The 22089-nt window shown below is 49.5% G+C and overlaps 1 protein-coding gene across 1 annotated transcript in view; it reads left to right on the top strand.

Moving 5' to 3' along the window:
- Positions 1 to 3130: 3130 nt before the first annotated feature.
- STXBP2 (syntaxin binding protein 2) overlaps positions 3131 to 22089 on the top strand; it is a 68815-nt gene continuing 49856 nt past the window's right edge. Inside the window, exon 1 of the mRNA XM_069766844.1 lies at positions 3131 to 3275. Coding sequence (XP_069622945.1) covers positions 3239 to 3275 — 37 coding nt within the window. The 5' untranslated portion in view covers positions 3131 to 3238. The remainder of the gene's footprint in view (positions 3276 to 22089) is intronic.

Genomic DNA, 22089 nt, shown 5'->3' with positions numbered 1-22089 from the left:
AGTGAGAGATAGAAGTTTAGTGGCAGCTGAGAGGGAAGTGTCAATGGGGATGTTGAAGTCGCCCATGATGATAGTGGGGATGTCCACAGAAAGGAAGTGAAGTAGCCAGGTGGTGAAGTGGTCAAAGAAGATGGTGGCTGGCCCTGGGGGGCGGTAAATGACAGCCAGTTGGAGGTTGGTGGGGAAATAGATGCGCATAGAGTGCACCTCAAAGGAAGGGAGGGTAACAGAGGGTGGCAGTGGGATTGGGGTGAAGGAGCAGTTATCTGACAGGAGAAAACCAACTCCTCCACCATGTTTGCTGCTGGGGCGGGGTGTGTGGGAAAGGTGGAAGCCACCGTAAGAGAGTGCAGCAGGGAAGACTGAGTCAGAGGGGGTGAGCCAGGTTTCGGTGATGGCGAGGAAGGAAAGTTTGGTAGTAACAAAGAGATCATGGATGTAGGAGAGCTTGTTGCAGACAGAGCGAGCGTTCCACAGAGCTCCCGTTAGAGGGACTGGGGAAGCGGGGGCTGGGTGAATGGGTATTAGGTTAGAGAGGTTACGGAAGTTTGTGCTAGAGCGTGGATGGGAGGTAGAAATGATTGTAGGAATATGGTGAGGAGGACCAGGATTTGGAGAGATATCACCAGCAGTCTATATACAGGAGATAACACAGGATCCACCATACACAATAGGTGATGTCACAGCTCACCTCCTCCTCCTGTACAATGACAGATAACACCTCTATATACAGTAGATAACACAGGATCCACCATTCACAATAGGTGATGTCACAGCTCACCTCCTCCTCCTGTACAATGACAGATAACACCTCTATATACAGTAGATAACACAGGATCCACCATTCACAATAGGTGATGTCACAGCTCACCTCCTCCTCCTGTACAATGACTGATAATACCTCTATATACAGTAGATAACACAGGATCCACCATTCACAATAGGTGATGTCACAGCTCACCTCCTCCTCCTGTACAATGACTGATAATACCTCTATATACAGTAGATAACACAGGATTCACCATTCACAATAGGTGATGTCACAGCTCACCTCCTCCTCCTGTACAATGACAGATAACACCTCTATATACAGTAGATAACACAGGATCCACCATTCACAATAGGTGATGTCACAGCTCACCTCCTCCTCCTGTACAATGACTGATAATACCTCTATATACAGTAGATAACACAGGATTCACCATTCACAATAGGTGATGTCACAGCTCACCTCCTCCTCCTGTACAATGACAGATAACACCTCTATATACAGTAGATAACACAGGATCCACCATTCACAATAGGTGATGTCACAGCTCACCTCCTCCTCCTGTACAATGACAGATAACACCTCTATATACAGTAGATAACACAGGATCCACCATTCACAATAGGTGATGTCACAGCTCACCTCCTCCTCCTGTACAATGACAGATAACACCTCTATATACAGTAGATAACACAGGATCCACCATTCACAATAGGTGATGTCACAGCTCACCTCCTCCTCCTGTACAATGACTGATAATACCTCTATATACAGTAGATAATACAGGATTCACCATTCACAATAGGTGATGTCACAGCTCACCTCCTCCTCCTGTACAATGACAGATAACACCTCTATATACAGTAGATAACACAGGATCCACCATTCACAATAGGTGATGTCACAGCTCACCTCCTCCTCCTGTACAATGACTGATAATACCTCTATATACAGTAGATAACACAGGATTCACCATTCACAATAGGTGATGTCACAGCTCACCTCCTCCTCCTGTACAATGACTGATAATACCTCTATATACAGTAGATAACACAGGATTCACCATTCACAATAGGTGATGTCACAGCTCACCTCCTCCTCCTGTACAATGACTGATAATACCTCTATATACAGTAGATAACACAGGATTCACCATTCACAATAGGTGATGTCACAGCTCACCTCCTCCTCCTGTACAATGACAGATAACACCTCTATATACAGCAGATAACACAGGATCCACCATTCACAATAGGTGATGTCACAGCTCACCTCCTCCTCCTGTACAATGACGGATAACACCTCTATATACAGTAGATAACACAGGATTCACCATTCACAATAGGTGATGTCACAGCTCACCTCCTCCTCCTGTACAATGACTGATAACACCTCTATATACAGTAGATAACACAGGATTCACCATTCACAATAGGTGATGTCACAGCTCACCTCCTCCTCCTGTACAATGACTGATAACACCTCTATATACAGTAGATAACACAGGATTTTTATTTTTTTTACAAATATTTGGATTTTTTTTCCACCACTTAGATAAAAGAGAACCTAGTCATGTTTGGTGTGTATGAACTCGTAATGACCTGGAGAATCATAATGTCAGGTCAGTTTTAACATTTAGTCAAACAAAAAACAGGTGTGAGATTGCACTTTTTTTTTTGCAATTTCACCGCACTTGGAATGTTTTTCCCGTTTTCTAGTACACGACATGGTAAAACCAATGATGTCATTCAAAAGTGCAACTCGTCCCGCAAAAAACAAACCATCACATGGCCATACTGATGGAAAAATAAAGTTATGGCTCTGGGAAGAAGGGGAGCGAAAAACGAAAACACAAACCTGAAAAAAACCTCCGGTCGTTAAGTGGTTAAAAACATGGCGGCAATGCTTCTGGTTTCACCATCTCATGCTCTCACTTGATACTTTGCCCCATTTTTCAGCACATTCTAAGGAAACAGGAGCATGAGAAAAAAACACAAACATGTAAAAGTGTCTGATCCTGAATGGGTTAAGGGCCTGTGTCTGTGTAGGGGAGGGGGGCTGGGTCCGGGGTCTGTCGGTACACGGCTGCCCCCTCGGTACACGGCTGCCCCCTCGGTACACCGCTCTCCCCTCGGTCGGTACACCGCTCCCCCCTCGGTACACCGCTGCTGCCTGTCTCCCCTCACCTTCCTTACAAACCACGCCCACAACATTCCATGACCTATAAGCCCCTCCTATCTAAAGCTTTAACCACGCCCACAAAATTGTTACCGTGTAAACGACGCTATCGTCCAATCAGTGATGAATAAACCACGTCACTGCTGCCTCTGGCAACCCGGAGCCGCCCCTTAGTAACGGACTTCCTGCTCCTCCCGTGATGTCACGAGAGACTGTGACATCACAACGCGGAAGTCCAGGAAAGTTTCGGATCTGCGCCGTCTGGTGACGGTGGTGGGCAGCGGAGAAGTGATGGCGCCGTCCGGGCTGAAAGCGGTGGTCGGAGAGAGTAAGTGACGGCTGTGACGCCGCGGACTTCGGTTTAGTGAGCGGGCAGAGGTGACGTCATTGAGGCATCCCCCCCGTTACGTCATCAGCCGGTCTCCTGGGACAGCTCAGATAGGGGGCTCTCTGTGCCTTCCCCCCGTGCTGCTGCACGGTGGGCTCCACAGCTGCACTCACAATTCTGCTGGTTACTTGTGGAAACAGGAATATTTGTGGGGGGTTTTGTAAGGAAAGTATCTAATAAAGGGTCATTTCATAGCTAACATCCCTCAGATATCTCACTGGTGGTCTGATCCTGGGGACCCCCTGAGTCCTGGGCTCTGCAGCACCATGTTGGGCAGAGGATATCTCTCTGATCGCTGGTGGTCTGATCCTGGGGACCCCCTGAGTCCTGGGCTCTGCAGCACCATGTTGGGCAGAGGATATCTCCCTGATCGCTGGTGGTCTGATCCTGGGGACCCCCTGAGTCCTGGGCTCTGCAGCACCATGTTGGGCAGAGGATATCTCTCTGATCGCTGGTGGTCTGATCCTGGGGACCCCCTGAGTCCTGGGCTCTGCAGCACCATGTTGGGCAGAGGATATCTCCCTGATCGCTGGTGGTCTGATCCTGGGGACCCCCTGAGTCCAGGGCTCTGCTGCACCATGTTGGGCAGAGGATATCTCCCTGATCACTGGTGGTCTGATCCTGGGGACCCCCTGAGTCCTGGGCTCTGCAGCACCATGTTGGGCAGAGGATATCTCCCTGATCACTGGTGGTCTGATCCTGGGGACCCCCTGAGTCCTGGGCTCTGCTGCACCATGTTGGGCAGAGGATATCTCTCTGATCACTGGTGGTCTGATCCTGGGGACCCCCTGAGTCCTGGGCTCTGCAGCACCATGTTGGGCAGAGGATATCTCTCTGATCGCTGGTGATCTGATTATGGAGACCCCCTGAGTCCTGGGCTCTGCTGCGCCATGTTGGGCAGAGGATATCTCCCTGATCACTGGTGGTCTGATCCTGGGGACCCCCTGAGCTCTGCAGCACCATGTTGGGCAGAGGATATCTCTCAGATCACTGGTGGTCTGATCCTGGGGACCCCCTGAGTCCTGGGCTCTGCAGCACCATGTTGGGCAGAGGATATCTCCCTGATCACTGGTGGTCTGAACCTGGGGACCCCCTGAGTCCTGGGCTCTGCAGCACCATGTTGGGCAGAGGATATCTCTCTGATCACTGGTGGTCTGATCCTGGGGACCCCCTGAGTCCTGGGCTCTGCAGCACCATGTTGGGCAGAGGATATCTCTCTGATCACTGGTGGTCTGATCCTGGGGACCCCCTGAGTCCTGGGCTCTGCAGCACCATGTTGGGCAGAGGATATCTCCCTGATCACTGGTGGTCTGATTATGGAGACCCCCTGAGTCCTGGGCTCTGCAGCACCATGTTGGGCAGAGGATATCGCCCTGATCACTGGTGGTCTGAACCTGGGGACCCCCTGAGTCCTGGGCTCTGCAGCACCATGTTGGGCAGAGGATATCTCTCAGATCACTGGTGGTCTGATCCTGGGGACCCCCTGAGTCCTGAGCTTTGCAGCACCATGTTGGGCAGAGGATATCTCCCTGATCGCTGGTGGTCTGATTATGGAGACCCCCTGAGTCCTGGGCTCTGCAGCACCATGTTGGGCAGAGGATATCTCCCTGATCGCTGGTGGTCTGATCCTGGGGACCCTCTGAGTCCTGGGCTCTGCAGCACCATGTTGGGCAGAGGATATCTCCCTGATCGCTGGTGGTCTGATCCTGGGGACCCCCTGAGTCCTGGGCTCTGCAGCACCATGTTGGGCAGAGGATATCTCCCTGATCGCTGGTGGTCTGATCCTGGGGACCCTCTGAGTCCTGAGCTCTGCAGCACCATGTTGGGCAGAGGATATCTCCCTGATCGCTGGTGGTCTGATTATGGAGACCCCCTGAGTCCTGGGCTCTGCAGCACCATGTTGGGCAGAGGATATCTCCCTGATCGCTGGTGGTCTGATTATGGAGACCCCCTGAGTCCTGGGCTCTGCAGCACCATGTTGGGCAGAGGATATCGCCCTGATCACTGGCGGTCTGATTATGGGGACCCCCTGAGTCCTGGGCTCTGCAGCACCATGTTGGGCAGAGGATATCTCCCTGATCACTGGTGGTCTGATCCTGGGGACCCCCTGAGTCCTGGGCTCTGCTGCGCCATGTTGGGCAGAGGATATCTCCCTGATCGCTGGTGGTCTGATTATGGAGACCCCCTGAGTCCTGGGCTCTGCAGCACCATGTTGGGCAGAGGATATCTCCCTGATCGCTGGTGGTCTGATTATGGAGACCCCCTGAGTCCTGGGCTCTGCAGCACCATGTTGGGCAGAGGATATCTCCCTGATCGCTGGTGGTCTGATTATGGAGACCCCCTGAGTCCTGGGCTCTGCAGCACCATGTTGGGCAGAGGATATCTCCCTGATCACTGGTGGTCTGATCCTGGGGACCCCCTGAGTCCTGGGCTCTGCTGCGCCATGTTGGGCAGAGGATATCTCCCTGATCGCTGGTGGTCTGATTATGGAGACCCCCTGAGTCCTGGGCTCTGCAGCACCATGTTGGGCAGAGGATATCTCCCTGATCGCTGGTGGTCTGATTATGGAGACCCCCTGAGTCCTGGGCTCTGCAGCACCATGTTGGGCAGAGGATATCTCCCTGATCGCTGGTGGTCTGATTATGGAGACCCCCTGAGTCCTGGGCTCTGCAGCACCATGTTGGGCAGAGGATATCGCCCTGATCACTGGTGGTCTGATCCTGGGGACCCCCTGAGTCCTGAGCTTTGCAGCACCATGTTGGGCAGAGGATATCTCCCTGATCGCTGGTGGTCTGATTATGGAGACCCCCTGAGTCCTGGGCTCTGCAGCACCATGTTGGGCAGAGGATATCGCCCTGATCACTGGTGGTCTGAACCTGGGGACCCCCTGAGTCCTGGGCTCTGCAGCACCATGTTGGGCAGAGGATATCTCTCAGATCACTGGTGGTCTGATCCTGGGGACCCCCTGAGTCCTGAGCTTTGCAGCACCATGTTGGGCAGAGGATATCTCCCTGATCTCTGGTGGTCTGATTATGGGACCCCCTGAGTCCTGAGCTTTGCAGCTCCATGTTGGCTCCACGGAGAAGCTTGTGCTTGGCCTCTTCTCCATTCATTGCCTATGGGACTGCCGACTACAGCTCCCCCTATTTGTGCCGTAGACAATGAATGGGGCCACATACCTCCTCTCTAAGACCTGGCTGTGCACCTGTTTTCTGGATTTCTTGAGGTCTCTGTAGTGTGACCCTCAGTGATCGGCAAGACGTCTCCTGTCCTATGGGACGGGCTTTCCTCGTTATTTTGGGACTACAGTGGAAACGACTTTCAGAATAACAGCGTCATGGAATGGCAGACCCCCGCTGTTAAATCTCAGGCAGTTGAAGTCGGGATTTCACAAATGTGTTTTATTTCAGAAGTTCCATCAGCGACAATCCCGGGTGCTGAGACCCCCACGATCACTGTGTGCCGTGCCCCCTCTGTTCTCTGCGCTCTCCTGTAATGGTGACGACAGAGGAACTGACTCCGCTCTTTTGTCCCCCAGTCTTGATGAACCGTGCAGTTGGCGGTAGCACACGGCAGCTCAGATATGCACCGTCATGAAGAGGTGCGCCGGTTACTGAATTTGGTGCATCCTTCAGCTGCCGTGTGCCGAAGCCAAAAGTCTTACTCCAGCCAGGGACTGGCATATATGTCTGGCGTCATTTGCACCACTTTTGTGCTGTCAATTCTGATGAGTTTGGCTGGTACGCTTTGCCAGTCCAGATTGGCATAAAAAACGCCAGAGGTTACAGTTTTTGCACGGTTTTGAATTGTGCAAAAAAAAAAAAAAAAAATAGTGACATTTCAAACAATTTTACCCCAGAATTCCTGCATAAACTCTGTGATGAATCTGGGAAAAGACGTCTGTGTGACCATACGTGCGCCCTAGGAGCGGTGCTGAAGAGCTGGGGCACAGCACTCTGCTCCTTCTTACCATCACTTTACTAATCATTGGGGGTTTTCTGCTCTCGGACCCCTTCCCCATCATCCACACACTTCTGACTTGTCAGTATGTGATGATATATGGCAGAACTGCTAACAAATGGAGCAGAATTGTCATTCCATGGGGAATAATACAACGGATCTGACAGGAGAGGTGACGGCTCTGCTTTCCGATACTTTCTCTAGGACGTTGGTGATGGCAGATTCTGTGGAAATGCCATCAATGTCTAAAGTGAGAAGACCCTTTTAAGGGTATGTGCACTCATTAAGTATGTGCAGGAGACATTTCTTCACCAAAAGCAAGGATGCCCCCCATCCCCACCCCTCGTGCACATTCTGTTCATTGTCATGTATTGGTCTCCTAGACTCGTAAAGGATATGCACTAAGTGCAAGGACTGCCAAAAGTTAGTAGGAGGGACTGCGTGAGGACTGCCTGATGAACCTCTACAAATTTTGAGTGAAGGCCACCTAATGACCCTGTTGATATGGTGGAGGTGGACAAGAAAAACCATGAACCGTATAACCTTTTTGGCTGGGAAGGCATTCATCATCCACCACCTCGTCTTCCACTTCCGCACTCTGGTCCTCCTGACTTGTTGGCAACTGTGTCTCATCATCATCTACCTCTAGAGACAGTAATTGCCGTTGCCCACCGCCGTCTTTTTTTTCTGACCGTAGCTGGTCAAATATTTGTGCATCACTACACACAACCTCCTCATGTTCCTCTTGAAACGTGCAGGACAAGAGAACAGAATGAATAAATGGAAATGTCAAGAGCTCCTAGTAGGGTTTGAGTGTTGGATCATTTGTTGTCTGGGACTCGCCCTGGTGGGAGGAGGGAGAATCGGGGTGAGGATTATGCGGTCAAGACTCTAGTGAGACTGGACCATGTGGAAGACAGGGTGGTGCTGGGAAGCATACTAGAAGCATTATCTGCCGTCCAAGCGACAACCATTTTGCACTGTTCTGGCTTCGAGTGGTGTCCCGTGCCCCCCTGCAAAGTGGGACAGGAGCTAGGTCTCATGTTGACTGTTGTGCTCCCGCAGTTGGCACTGGTTGAACACCACTGGGGTCTAGGCCATGGCCCTTATTATTAATAATAAATAATATAATATTATTATTTTTTATTTTTTTTACGTGGCCGTAGACCTAACATGATGGTTAGGCATCCCAGTCACCCTGGCATCCATGTCCGACATGGAGCGAAGTCCTGATGAAGGTGTGGGCTTATTTTTGGACAGATATTTCAGGGAACTTACTTAAGGAGATCTGTGTATGCCTCATGGTAAATATAAAGGCCAATTTGCATTTTCACGGCATGTAAAATGTAATTTTGTGAACTCTGCACTTTCCCAGAGATTATTTTCCCCGCTTGATGTGACGGTGTCTACAGATGTGGATTCTTCAGACCTGTGATAATTTTTTGGCCCCCAGCTGTGTATGGAGAGCTCGGTGTACGATGATCCCTGGAGCCCGGCTGGTGTTTTATGGTTCATTTTGTGGGTCGTAAATACTTTATGAAGAGTATTTCTAGCGCTCTTCACTCTGTAAAGTAGTCTGTATCCACCGACACGTTACTGAGGACTCGTCGCCTTTATTACTTTATAGGACTGTGTTGTTTTCAGAGGTTTTGCGTAATTGCATTCGCTGAGTCATAAATATGGCGTTTTGCTTTGCGCCTGATTTTTGCAAGTCAAATTGGTGCCAATATTGGCTTTATATAGGATGAAAACGTTCTCCCCCCCCCCAAAAAAAAAAAAAAACAAAAAAAAAACTTCTGCTGCCAAAATGTCGCAGAAACCCTTGGGAAGGGGACACGAGACTCTTCAGGGGGTAAAAAAAACAGCAGAACGTTCTCCTTGAGAAACACTGCGGATTATGCTTTTCTCCATGCCGTATAAGTGTCAATTATGATTATGGAGATACCAGTTTTCTGTTTTTTTTCCCCTCATTTTTATGACTTGTACGCAATGAAGGTGTTTTCACGTGGATCTTATTTTTTTTTTTTTGGGATTGTTTTTTTTGGAAACCTCAGTAAACTTTTATAAGGAATCTGTCAAAAGGTTTTCACTATGTAATAAGAGCAGCTTGACGCAGGGTCTGAGTCCCTGATTCCAGCGATGTATCTTACTCGGCTGCTTGCTGTCATTTTGATGCAGATAAAGCAGAGCTCAAATACTGAACTGTGCATAACCCCGCCCACACCACTGATTGGCTGTTTTGTCAATATGCACAGTAATCAGTGCTGGGGGTGGGGTTTGGACCAAGAGGCACCGAGACGCCTAGTCCTGTAGTGATAATCTCCTGATAAAACACTGATTTTGTTAAACAACACACAGACTAATAAGTGATACATTGCTGGAATCCGGGTCTCAGCCCCTGCATCATGCTGCTCTTGGATAAATTGCAAAAACACTACTGCCAGATTCTCTTTAAATCTTGGGATCAGTGTATGTAATTGCTATCTCTGTATGGTGCTGCCATCTAGGATAGTTGCGTTTACGCCATTTGCTTTTTCTCCACACTTCTTTCTCATGTAACTGAAATTTCTTAGGACGCATTCAGACGGCCATTTTACACACGTGGGCATCGCAATCCTCGGACTGTCCGTCGGCTCTCCTCACCTGAGCATGACAGCTGCATAGAAATACAGGTGAGGAGAGCCGACGGCCAGTGCGAGGATTGTGGCTTGAGAAGTCCTGGTTCGGCCAGTGATGCCATCCTGCTCTAATGTCGTACTTGCCCTGGACCCTAAGATACACGGACAGGACCGATGCGCCCGGAGCCGCAGTGACCCGCGGAGGTTCCGTCCATGTTCCCGACCGCTCCATATGAGCAGCCAGAATTCCAGCTTCTTATTGGACTTCTTTCACTGTTACAGGTGATCGCTTCTGGATGACTTTGGGGGTTAATTCCGAGCTGTTGGTCTAAGCTGCAGGTTTGGTAATCTGCCCCCAGCATTGGAGCGTCAGCTCTTGGGCCCGCAGTGTGTATATAGCGTCAGGCTCGGCTCCTGTATGTAAACACTGCGAGTTCCTGGACGCTTGTGTAGGTGGTTATACAATCAAGCGGATGTAGGACTGCTGCGGCTGATCGCGCTCCGTGCTCTGCTGCGGCTGATCGCGCTCCGTGCTCTGCTGCGGCTGATCGCGCTCCGTGCTCTGCTGCGGCTGATCGCGCTCCGTGCTCTGCTGCGGCTGATCGCGCTCCGTGCTCTGCTGCGGCTGATCGCGCTCCGTGCTCTGCTGCGGCTGATCGCGCTCCGTGCTCTGCTGCGGCTGATCGCGCTCCGTGCTCTGCTGCGGCTGATCGCGCTCCGTGCTCTGCTGCGGCTGATCGCGCTCCGTGCTCTGCTGCGGCTGATCGCGCTCCGTGCTCTGCTGCGGCTGATCGCGCTCCGTGCTCTGCTGCGGCTGATCGCGCTCCGTGCTCTGCTGCGGCTGATCGCGCTCCGTGCTCTGCTGCGGCTGATCGCGCTCCGTGCTCTGCTGCGGCTGATCGCGCTCCGTGCTCTGCTGCGGCTGATCGCGCTCCGTGCTCTGCTGCGGCTGATCGCGCTCCGTGCTCTGCTGCGGCTGATCGCGCTCCGTGCTCTGCTGCGGCTGATCGCGCTCCGTGCTCTGCTGCGGCTGATCGCGCTCCGTGCTCTGCTGCGGCTGATCGCGCTCCGTGCTCTGCTGCGGCGGCTGATCGCGCTCCGTGCTCTGCATGCCTGGCTGCCATTGGTGGCTTTTCTCATTACTGCTCCTCCAGTAGTTCCCGTAACAAAGCTGAATGGTATAGCAAGGGTCAAAGCTTAAAGGGGGTTCCCATCTTGTATAGTGATGGCGTATAGGTAGGATATGCTTCCATTTGATGAGTGGGGCTAAGACCCCCCAGCGATACTGGGAATGAGGACCGGTGTAGAGCTATATAGCCTAAAACCCTGCAAGGGAAGCTGCTGTACCAACCATCACTGGATCGGTGAAGGTCTCAGTGTGGACCCCCTGCTGGTCACACATCCATGGCATATCTTGGCCATGCGAAAACCCCATTGACTCTGCCCAGCAAGGGCACAGTCAGTGATATTGGCATCTCGAAGAATAACTGGCTGAGTGGCCAAATGTGCAACACTTCTAAATGTTACTGAAAACCACCCTTGGGACGACTATAGGGGTAAGAGAATGTAGAAGCCTAAATAAACGTCCAAAATATGGTCAAATTACAGGGGAACTACAAGAGACGGCCATCTTGAAAAAAGGATGTAACACAGATGTATCCGTCTTTCCATCTTGTAGTCGGGCCATGAATTGGAGGAGCAAGATGGATGGGGAAAAAAGTGTACACCCCACCTACCCCCAAAAAAGGGATACTCAAGAATGAATGTGTGGACAGGATGTATATCCCTCGCAACCGGTCTGTCTCCAATGCGGTCCAGGCCGCCGGTGGTGGGAGAAGCCGCCTGACCGCATCGCTTCGTCCTCCTCGCTGTAGTGATCAGATTTTCTGCGGTAATGAGCTTTTGTCGTCCCTGTTAACAGCTCAGGGCTTCCATGCTTATCTGTCCGCGATCCTCTATCACAGGATTTCCTACCGGTCACACCCGCCCGCTGTCCCAGCATCGCGCTTCCTCTTTTTTTTCTTTTTCTGCTTTTTCCATTTGCTCAGTTCTGTTTTTTGTTTCTTTCTTTCGTGTTTCTTACGTTTTCTCTTAGTCCGTCCCTTTAATGAGGGGGAGTGTGAAGACTGGTGTCAGATGTTACATTATCGCTGGGGTTACAAGTAACGGACATTATGCCTGTGCCGCGGTTGAAATCTTTATCTTTCTGATAGAATTTAGCGGAAATTATTGTTACGTTGTTTTTTTGGGGGGCTTTTAGGCGGAGTTCTCCATTTTCGCAGCATCCAGGCTTGTTTAACCCTTTAATAGCACAGATTTTTTATTTTTTTTAATGTTGATGCTTTTTTGCTTTCGTTACATAAGGGAGCTACAGTAGTAAAAGGACCCAAAAAATGTCAGCACTTTTAAAGGCAAAGTAGTAGAGAAGGTTGAATTGACTTTGAGTCTAATTTTCTGAAATTTGCTGAAGTCATGAAGTCACTGGCACACGGGCATCTATTTATATAATTACCTTAAGTTGTCTGTCATTCACTTCTGTCTGGACGTCCTCGAATCCCACGATCCACCGCGCCGCATCGGAAGTACGCCGACCGCCATATTGGAATACCCAAGTGATGGGTATTCCAATATGGCACCCGCTGGTGGTACCAGGCCCTTGCGCAGTACCACCAGCGGGTCATCGCCGGACTCCCCCGCTGCAAGGACCCCTCTCCACCACTGGGATCCAGGCCGCCGTAAGCACTGAACGTATACCGCGATGTCCGACGGAGAAGCAGGGACCGTGCCAGGATGGTGTGAGTATGCCCGTGGAGGGTGAGCTAGGCTATATTCACCTGTCCCAGTTCCACCTCTGCACGCCGCTCTGTCTTCTGCGTCCTCTGGCTGTGACGCTAAGGTCAGAGGGTGCGATGACATGGTTGGTGCACGCCCTCTGCCTGAACAGTCAGAGCCAGAGACCCGGAAGACAGAACGGAGCGCAGCGGTGGAACGGGGACAGGTGAATATCGCAAGTGCCGGGGGCCTGAGCTAGCGGCAACACCGGCACCTGACCCCGCTAGCGCACCGGTGTCAGGCCCCCGGCACTCGGCGCCCAGCGACGAGAGGGGAGTATGTCATTTTTTTATTTTTTTTTTTAATCGCAGCATACGGGGCTTATTATGCTATGGAGCATCTTATGGGGACCATTAACGATAGGAGCAGCATACGGGGCATATGGATGGGAGCAGCACATGACAGCATGGGGGCGCAGGATGGGAGCAGCACATTACAGAATGGGGGTGCAGGATGGGAGCAGCACATGACAGCATTGGGGCAGCACATGACAGGATGGGGCGCAGGATGGCAGCAGCGCAGTCACCACCCTCCCTCGGGCCTCCATCTAGTTCTTTTATAATACTCTACAGCAGGGGTGAGCAATTAATTTTTCCATAGGGGCCACATGCGAGAAGGTGACTGCCATGGAGGCTGAACCAGTAGGCTGAAATTCTGCTCAATATTATTAACATCTTAATTACAATTAATATAAGATAATATCACTTAATATTGAGCAAAAATAAATATGGTGACATCCCCTATATACCGTATGAACCCACACACAGTCCCATATATTTCATAAGCGCCCCACATAGCTTTCCATATATAAAATGTGAGCTCCCACGTAGCCTCCCATATACAGTAGGGGAAATAATTATTTGATCCCTTGCCGATGTTGTACGTTTTTCCACTGACAAAGACATGAACAGTCTATAATATAAAGGGCAGGTTAATTTTAACATTGAGAAATAGAATATCAAAAATAAAATCCAGAAAATCACATTGTATAAATTTATTTGCATTTAGCAGTGAGAAATAAGTATTTGATCCCTTTGGCAAACAAGACTTAATACTTGGTGGCAAAACCCTTTGGTCCACTCCTCTTTGCAGATCATCTCTAAATCATTAAGATTTTGAGGCTGTTGCTTGGCAACTCAGAGCTTCAACTCCCTCCATAAGTTTTCTATGGGATTAAGGTCTGGAGACTGGCTAGGCCACTCCATGACCTTAAAGGGAACCTGTCACCCCCCCCCCCCCCCCCAGGTGTTTGTAACTAAAGGAGCCACCTTGTGCAGCACTAATGCTGCATTCTGTCAAGGTGGCTCTTTTATTTGCGGTCCCTTCCACCTCTGAAAGAATCGTTTTTATAATTTGCCCTCCATACCTGTATTCTGTCAGGGGGGCATGTATTTCCTCCCAGGACATAAACGCCTCACAGCCATCAGTCATTTCCTCCTTTCCCCTGGGTGCCTCCTCAGCGTTCAGTTATGTCCCCGGCGCATGATGTCTTCATTCTCGCGCCTCCGTGTACGTGCGGCCTGAGATCCCGCCCCGCAGTGCGAATAAATCAGAAGAGACTGTGGGGCGGGATCTCGGGACGCACGTTCGCGCAGGCACGAGAATGAAGACATCATGTGATGTCAGTGGAAGGGCAGCGCTAACTGCGCATGCCGAGAAAAAAATTACAGCGCCGGGGACATAACCGAACACTGAGGAGGCGGCGCCCAGGGGAAAGGAGGAATGATACCTGATGGCTGTGAGGTGTTTGTGTCCTGGGAGGAAAGACATGCCCCCCTGACAGACTACAGGTATGGAGGGCAAATTATAAAAACGATTTCTCTTCAGCGGTGGAAGGGACCCCAAATTAAAGAATCACCTTGACAGAATGCAGCATTAGTGCTGCACAAGGTGGCTCTTTTAGTTACAAACGCCTGGTGGGGTGACAGGTTCCCTTTAATGTGCTTCTTTTTGAGCCACTCCTTTGTTGCCTTAGGGCATTAGGCTATTTTCCATACCTTGGCAACTGTCAACCGTATCAGGAATGATGAAGATTCTTCTGTGAACAAGACCTGGTTACCAGATTGCGGTGCTGAGGAGGTGATGGTGTTGGTGTCGGCAATAGACAGCAGAGGCGGCATGTGCGTCTGAAAGATTTTGTGGGCAAAATCTGTTTCTTCTGTGGTGGAATCTCATGCAATTGATGCTGCACTTGCTGTTGTTGGAGAAGGCTCAACAGGGCCTGGAAAGCTCTGGCCATGGTGGTGGTGAGTCGTATCAACAGGGCCTAGAAAGCTCTGGCCATGGTGGTGGTGAGTCGTATCAACAGGGCCTAGAAAGCTATGGCCATGGTGGTGGGTGAGTTGTATCAACAGGGCCTGGAAAGCTCTGGCCATGGTGGTGGGTGAGTTGTATCAACAGGGCCTGGAAAGCTCTGGCCATGGTGGTGAGTCGTATCAACAGGGCCTGGAAAGCTATGGTGGTGGTGAGTTGTATCAACAGGGCCTGGAAAGCTCTGGCCATGGTGGTGGTGAGTCGTATCAACAGGGCCTAGAAAGCTATGGCCATGGTGGTGGGTGAGTTGTATCAACAGGGCCTGGAAAGCTCTGGCCATGGTGGTGGTGAGTCGTATCAACAGGGCCTAGAAAGCTATGGCCATGGTGGTGGGTGAGTTGTATCAACAGGGCCTGGAAAGCTCTGGCCATGGTGGTGGTGAGTCGTATCAACAGGGCCTAGAAAGCTATGGCCATGGTGGTGGGTGAGTTGTATCAACAGGGCCTGGAAAGCTATGGTGGTGGTGAGTTGTATCAACAGGGCCTGGAAAGCTCTGGCCATGGTGGTGAGTTGTATCAACAGGGCCTGGAAAGCTATGGTGGTGGTGAGTTGTATCAACAGGGCCTGGAAAGCTCTGGCCATGGTGGTGAGTTGTATCAACAGGGCCTGGAAAGCTATGGTGGTGGTGAGTTGTATCAACAGGGCCTGGAAAGCTCTGGCCATGGTGGTGGTGAGTCGTATCAACAGGGCCTAGAAAGCTATGGCCATGGTGGTGGGTGAGTTGTATCAACAGGGCCTGGAAAGCTCTGGCCATGGTGGTGGTGAGTCGTATCAACAGGGCCTAGAAAGCTATGGCCATGGTGGTGGGTGAGTTGTATCAACAGGGCCTGGAAAGCTCTGGCCATGGTGGTGGTGAGTCGTATCAACAGGGCCTAGAAAGCTATGGCCATGGTGGTGGGTGAGTTGTATCAACAGGGCCTGGAAAGCTATGGTGGTGGTGAGTTGTATCAACAGGGCCTGGAAAGCTATGGTGGTGGTGAGTTGTATCAACAGGGCCTGGAAAGCTCTGGCCATGGTGGTGGTGAGTCGTATCAACAAGGCCTGGAAAGCTCTGGCCATGGTGGTGGTGAGTCGTATCAACAGGGCCTGGAAAGCTCTGGCCATGGTGGTGGTGAGTCGTATCAACAGGGCCTGGAAAGCTCTGGCCATGGTGGTGGTGAGTCGTATCAACAGGGCCTAGAAAGCTATGGCCATGGTGGTGGGTGAGTTGTATCAACAGGGCCTGGAAAGCTATGGTGGTGGTGAGTTGTATCAACAGGGCCTGGAAAGCTCTGGCCATGGTGGTGGTGAGTCGTATCAACAGGGCCTAGAAAGCTATGGCCATGGTGGTGGGTGAGTTGTATCAACAGGGCCTGGAAAGCTATGGTGGTGGTGAGTTGTATCAACAGGGCCTGGAAAGCTATGGTGGTGGTGAGTTGTATCAACAGGGCCTGGAAAGCTCTGGCCATGGTGGTGGTGAGTCGTATCAACAAGGCCTGGAAAGCTCTGGCCATGGTGGTGGTGAGTCGTATCAACAGGGCCTGGAAAGCTCTGGCCATGGTGGTGGTGAGTCGTATCAACAGGGCCTGGAAAGCTCTGGCCATGGTGGTGGTGAGTCGTATCAACAGGGCCTTGAAAGCTATGGCCATGGTGGTGGGTGAGTTGTATCAACAGGGCCTGGAAAGCTATGGTGGTGGTGAGTTGTATCAACAGGGCCTGGAAAGCTATGGTGGTGGTGAGTTGTATCAACAGGGCCTGGAAAGCTCTGGCCATGGTGGTGGTGAGTCGTATCAACAAGGCCTGGAAAGCTCTGGCCATGGTGGTGGTGAGTCGTATCAACAGGGCCTGGAAAGCTCTGGCCATGGTGGTGGTGAGTCGTATATGCAGGAGTGCTTTTTGCCTGTTGCTGCCAGACAATTCTTTGGTACGCTGGAGGAGGTAAATAAGCTGTGGACGACCCAGTTTGCTTGGACTAGGGTCTAGAGCTCTCCATCAGCACCTGAAGCAACCTCACCTGCTTATTTGAGAAAAGCAGGGCAGACAGTAATTTGGCAAAAAAGAAAAAGTAGGCGCGCACTTACCCTGTTGCGGTGAATATCACTTTATTAGGACATATAAACAAACGGATAGCAGGGAGGGATAGGGTCAGCCACGGACAACGATCGTTTCGTGCTCTACGGCACTTCAACGGCAGTAATTTGAGCAACCTACCTTTTCTCCTCACGCTTGTCTTTCTGTCAGCCGGACTGCATCATCATATAGTGCCTGGTCAGTGTCTTCATCACCATCGTCACCCACCTGTATTGCTTGCTAGACTTCTCAGTCATCCATTTTTGTACCAACCAAACTCTCACCTGTGTGAGTTGCTGGTGGTCCAGTCACTGATGTACCACCTTGTGGAGTCTTCTGCCTTGCGAGGAATGATGGCATTTGCCCCGTCTTGCTGGAAGTTTCCCATCTGCCATTGTTTCTCTCAGGAAAGGGTGAACATTCTGTGCTCTCATGTACAGTAGAACATGGGAAACTCTTTCAACTTGTCTTTGAGCTGCAAAGTACACTTGAAGCAGCAACCACAGACAAGCAGGGACACTACAGAGGATTAACAGTCTGCTGGCTGAATGTTTTGAGCATCAGTGATGCACCGCCTCGGTCTCATCCACATCCTACTCAGCAGACATGAACCCATACCCAACAGCCGCAGGGCACAGCGTTGATTCCATCCATGCAAAAGTGCTGCCAATCAGTTTTATAGCTTGACAGCACCAGGGACAAAAGCAAACAGTAACTGAGTTGCTGCTGTCCAAGTGGAATATCTCATGCTGCATGGCTCGGTCACCTGCAGTTGGGAATTGTGAGCGACAATACCCAAAATATTGTGCCTGCCTTACAGATGAGCATGGTAACTCCCGCTCCTTGCATGGCACACATCCTGAATTCAGTTGTGCAATATTTCTTCCAGAAATCTACCAGCTTGAGGAAGGCGGTGGTGGTTACGGCAGGGGTGTCAAACTGCATTCCTCGAGGGCTGCAAACAGGTCATGTTTTCAGGATTTCCTTGTACTGTACAGGTTTAATCACCTACACAAATAATGAGTTGTGATTAACCCCTTTCTGACATGGGACGTACTATCCCGTCGAGGTGGGGTGGGCCCCCATGACCACGGACGGGATAGTACGTCCAGCGCGATTGGCGGCGCTCACGGGGGGAGCGCCGCCGATCGCGGCCGGGTGTCAGCTGTTTATCGCAGCTGACATCCGGCACTATGTGCCAGGAGCGGTCACGGACCGCCCCCGGCACATTAACCCCTGGCACACCGCGATCAAAGATGATCGCGATGTGCCGGCGGTATAGGGAAGCTTCCCGCAGGGAGGGGGCTCCCTGCGGGCTTCCCTGAGCCCCCCGCAGCAACGCGATGTGATCGCGTTGCTCCGGGGGTCTCACCTCCCTTCCTGCTTCCTCCAGCCCCGGATCCAAGATGGCCGCGGATCCGGGTCCTGCAGGGAGGGAGGTGGCTTCACAGAGCCTGCTTAGAGCAGGCACTGTGAAGGCTGCATGTCGGATCAGTGATCTGACAGAGTGCTGTGCAAACTGTCAGATCACTGATCTGTGATGTCCCCCCCTGGGACAATGTAAAAAAGTTAAAAAAAAATTTTCAAAATGTGTAAAAAAAAAAAAATAAAAAAAAATATTCCTAAATAATGAAAAAAAAAAAATAAATATTATTCCCCTAAATACATTTCTTTATCTAAATAAAAAAAAAAACAATAAAAGTACACATATTTAGTATCGCCGCGTCCGTAACGACCCGACCTATAAAACTGGCCTACTAGTTAACCCCTTTAGTAAACACCGTAAGAAAAAAAAAAAAAAACGAGGCAAAAAACAACGCTTTATTATCATACCGCCGAACAAAAAGTGGAATAACACGCGATCAAAAAGACCGATATAAATAACCATGATACCGCTGAAAGCGTCATCTTGTCCCGCAAAAAACGAGCTGCCATATAGCATCATCAGCAAAAAAATAAAAAAGTTATAGTCCTGAGAATAAAGCGATGCCAAAATAATAATTTTTTCTATAAAATAGTTTTTATCGTATAAAAGCGCCAAAACATAAAAAAATGATATAAATGAGGTGTCGCTGTATAATCGTACTGACCCGAAGAATAAAACTGCTTTATCAATTTTACCAAACGCGGAACGGTATAAACGCCTCCCCCAAAAGAAATTCATGAATATCTGGTTTTTGGTCATTCTGCCTCGCAAAAATCGGAATAAAAAGCGATCAAAAAATGTAACGTGCCCGAAAATGTTACCAATAAAAACGTCAACTCGTCCCGCAAAAAACAAGACCTCACATGACTCTGTGAACCAAAATATGGAAAAATTATAGCTCTCAAAATGTGGTAACGCAAAAAATATTTTTTGCAATAAAAAGCGTCTTTCAGTGTGTGACGGCTGCCAATCATAAAAATCCGCTAAAAAACCCACTATAAAAGTAAATCAAACCCCCCTTCATCACCCCCTTAGTTAAGGAAAAATTAAAAAAATGTATTTATTTCCATTTTTCCATTAGGGCTAGGGTTAGGGTTTGGGCTAGGGCTAGGGTTAGGGCTAGGGTTAGGGTTAGGGCTAGGGTTAGGGCTAGGGTTAGGGCTAGGGTTAGGGTTAGGGCTAGGGTTAGGGCTAGGGTTAAGGCTACAGTTAGGGTTGGGGCTAAAGTTAGGGTTAGGGCTATGGTTAGGGTTAGGGCTACAGTTTGGGTTGGGGCTAAAGTTAGGGTTGGGGCTAGGGTTAAGGCTACAGTTAGGGTTGGGGCTAAAATTACGGTTAGGGTTTAGATTACATTTACAGTTGGGAATAGGGTTGGGATTAGGGTTAGGTGTGTGTCAGGGTTAGAGGTGTGGTTAGGGTTACTGTTGGGATTAGGGTTAGGGGTGTGTTTGGATTAGGGTTTCAGTTATAATTGGGGGGTTTCCACTGTTTAGGCACATCAGGGGCTCTCCAAACGCGACATGGCGTCCGATCTCAATTCCAGCCAATTCTGCGTTGAAAAAGTAAAACATTTCTCCTGTTACCCTTGGGAAAATACAAAACTGGGGGCTAAAAAATAATTTTTGTGGGAAAAAAAAGATTTTTTATTTTCACGGCTCTGCGTTATAAACTGTAGTGAAACACTTGGGGGTTCAAAGTTCTCACAACACATCTAGATAAGTTCCATGGGGGTCTAGTTTCCAATATGGGGTCACTTGTGGGGGATTTCTACTGTTTAGGTACATTAGGGGTTCTGCAAACGCAATGTGACGCCTGCAGACCATTCCTTCTAAGTCTGCATTCCAAATGGCACTCCTTCCCTTCCGAGCCCTCCCATGCGCCCAAACGGTGGTTCCCACCAACATATGGGGTATCAGCGTACTCAGGACAAATTGGACAACAACTTTTGGGGTCCAATTTCTCCTGTTACCCTCGGGAAAATACAAAACTGGGGGCTAAAAAATAATTTTTGTGGGAAAAAATTTTTGTTTTATTTTTACGGCTCTCCATTATAAACTTCTGTGAAGCCCTTGGTGGGTCAAAGTGCTCACCACACATGTAGATAAGTTCCTTAGGGGGTCTACTTTCCAAAATGGTGTCACTTGTGGGGGGTTTCTAGTGTTTAGGTACATTAGGGGCTCTGCAAACGCAATGTGACACCTGCAGACCATTCCATCTAAGTCTGCATTCAAATGGCACTCCTTCCCTTCCGAACCCTCCCATGCGCCCAAACAGTGGTTCCCCCCACATATGGTGTATCATCGCACTCAGGACAAATTGGGCAACAAATTTTGGGGTCCACTTTCTCCTGTTACCCTCGGGAAAATACAAAACTGGGGGCTAAAAAAATAATTTTTGTGGGGAAAAATTTTTTGTTTTATTTTTACGGCTCTGCATTATAAACTTCTGTGAAGCACTTGGTGGGTCAAAGTGCTCACCACACATCTAGATAAGTTCCTTAGGGGGTCTACTTTCCAAAATGGTGTCACTTGTGGGGGGTTTCAATGTTTAGGCACATCAGTGGCTCTCCAAACGCAACATGGCGTCCCATCTCAATTCCTGTCAATTTTGCATTGAAAAGTCAAACGGCGCTCCTTCCCTTCCGAGCTCTCCCATCCGCCCAAACAGTGGTTTACCCCCACATATGGGGTATCAGCGTACTCAGGACAAATTGTACAACAACTTTTGGGGTCCAATTTCTTCTCTTACCCTTGGGAAAATAAAAAATTGGGGGCGGAAAGTTAATTTTTGTGAAAAAATATGATTTTTTATTTTTACGGTTCTACATTATAAACTTCTGTGAAGCACTTGGTGGGTCAAAGAGCTCACCACACCTCTAGATAAGTTCCTTAGGGGGTCTACTTTCCAAAATGGTGTCACTTGTGGGGGGTTTCAATGTTTAGGCACATCGGGGCTCTCCAAACGAAACATGGCGTCCCATCTCAATTCCAGTCAAGTTTGCATTGAAAAGTCAAATGGCGCTCCTTCGCTTCCGAGCTCTGCCATGCGCCCAAACAGTGGTTTACCCCCACATGTGGGGTATTGTCGTGCTCAGGACAAATTGTACAACAATGTTTGGGGTCTATTTTCTCCTGTTACCCTTGGTAAAATTAAACAAATTGGAGCTGAATTAAATTTTTTGTGAAAAAAAAGTTAAATGTTCATTTTTATTTAAACATTCAAAAAATTCCTGTGAAGCACCAGAAGGGTTAATAAACTTCTTGAATATGGTTTTGAGCACCTTGAGGGGTGTAGTTTTTAGAATGGTATCACACTTGGGTATTTTCTATCATATAGACCCCTCAAAATGACTTCAAATGAGATGTGGTCCCTAAAATAAAATGGTGTTGTAGAAATGAGAAATTGCTGGTCAACTTTTAACCCTTATAACTCCCTAACAAAAAAAAATTTTGGTTCCAAAATTGTGCTGATGTAAAGTAGACATGTGGGAAATGTTACTTATTAAGTATTTTGTGTGGCATATCTCTGTGATTTAATTGCATAAAAATTCAAAGTT

This window comes from Ranitomeya imitator, chromosome 4 (assembly GCF_032444005.1).
Source record: "Ranitomeya imitator isolate aRanImi1 chromosome 4, aRanImi1.pri, whole genome shotgun sequence".
NCBI classification, from domain to species: domain Eukaryota; kingdom Metazoa; phylum Chordata; class Amphibia; order Anura; family Dendrobatidae; genus Ranitomeya; species Ranitomeya imitator.
This window is presented reverse-complemented; position numbering and strand designations above follow the sequence as displayed.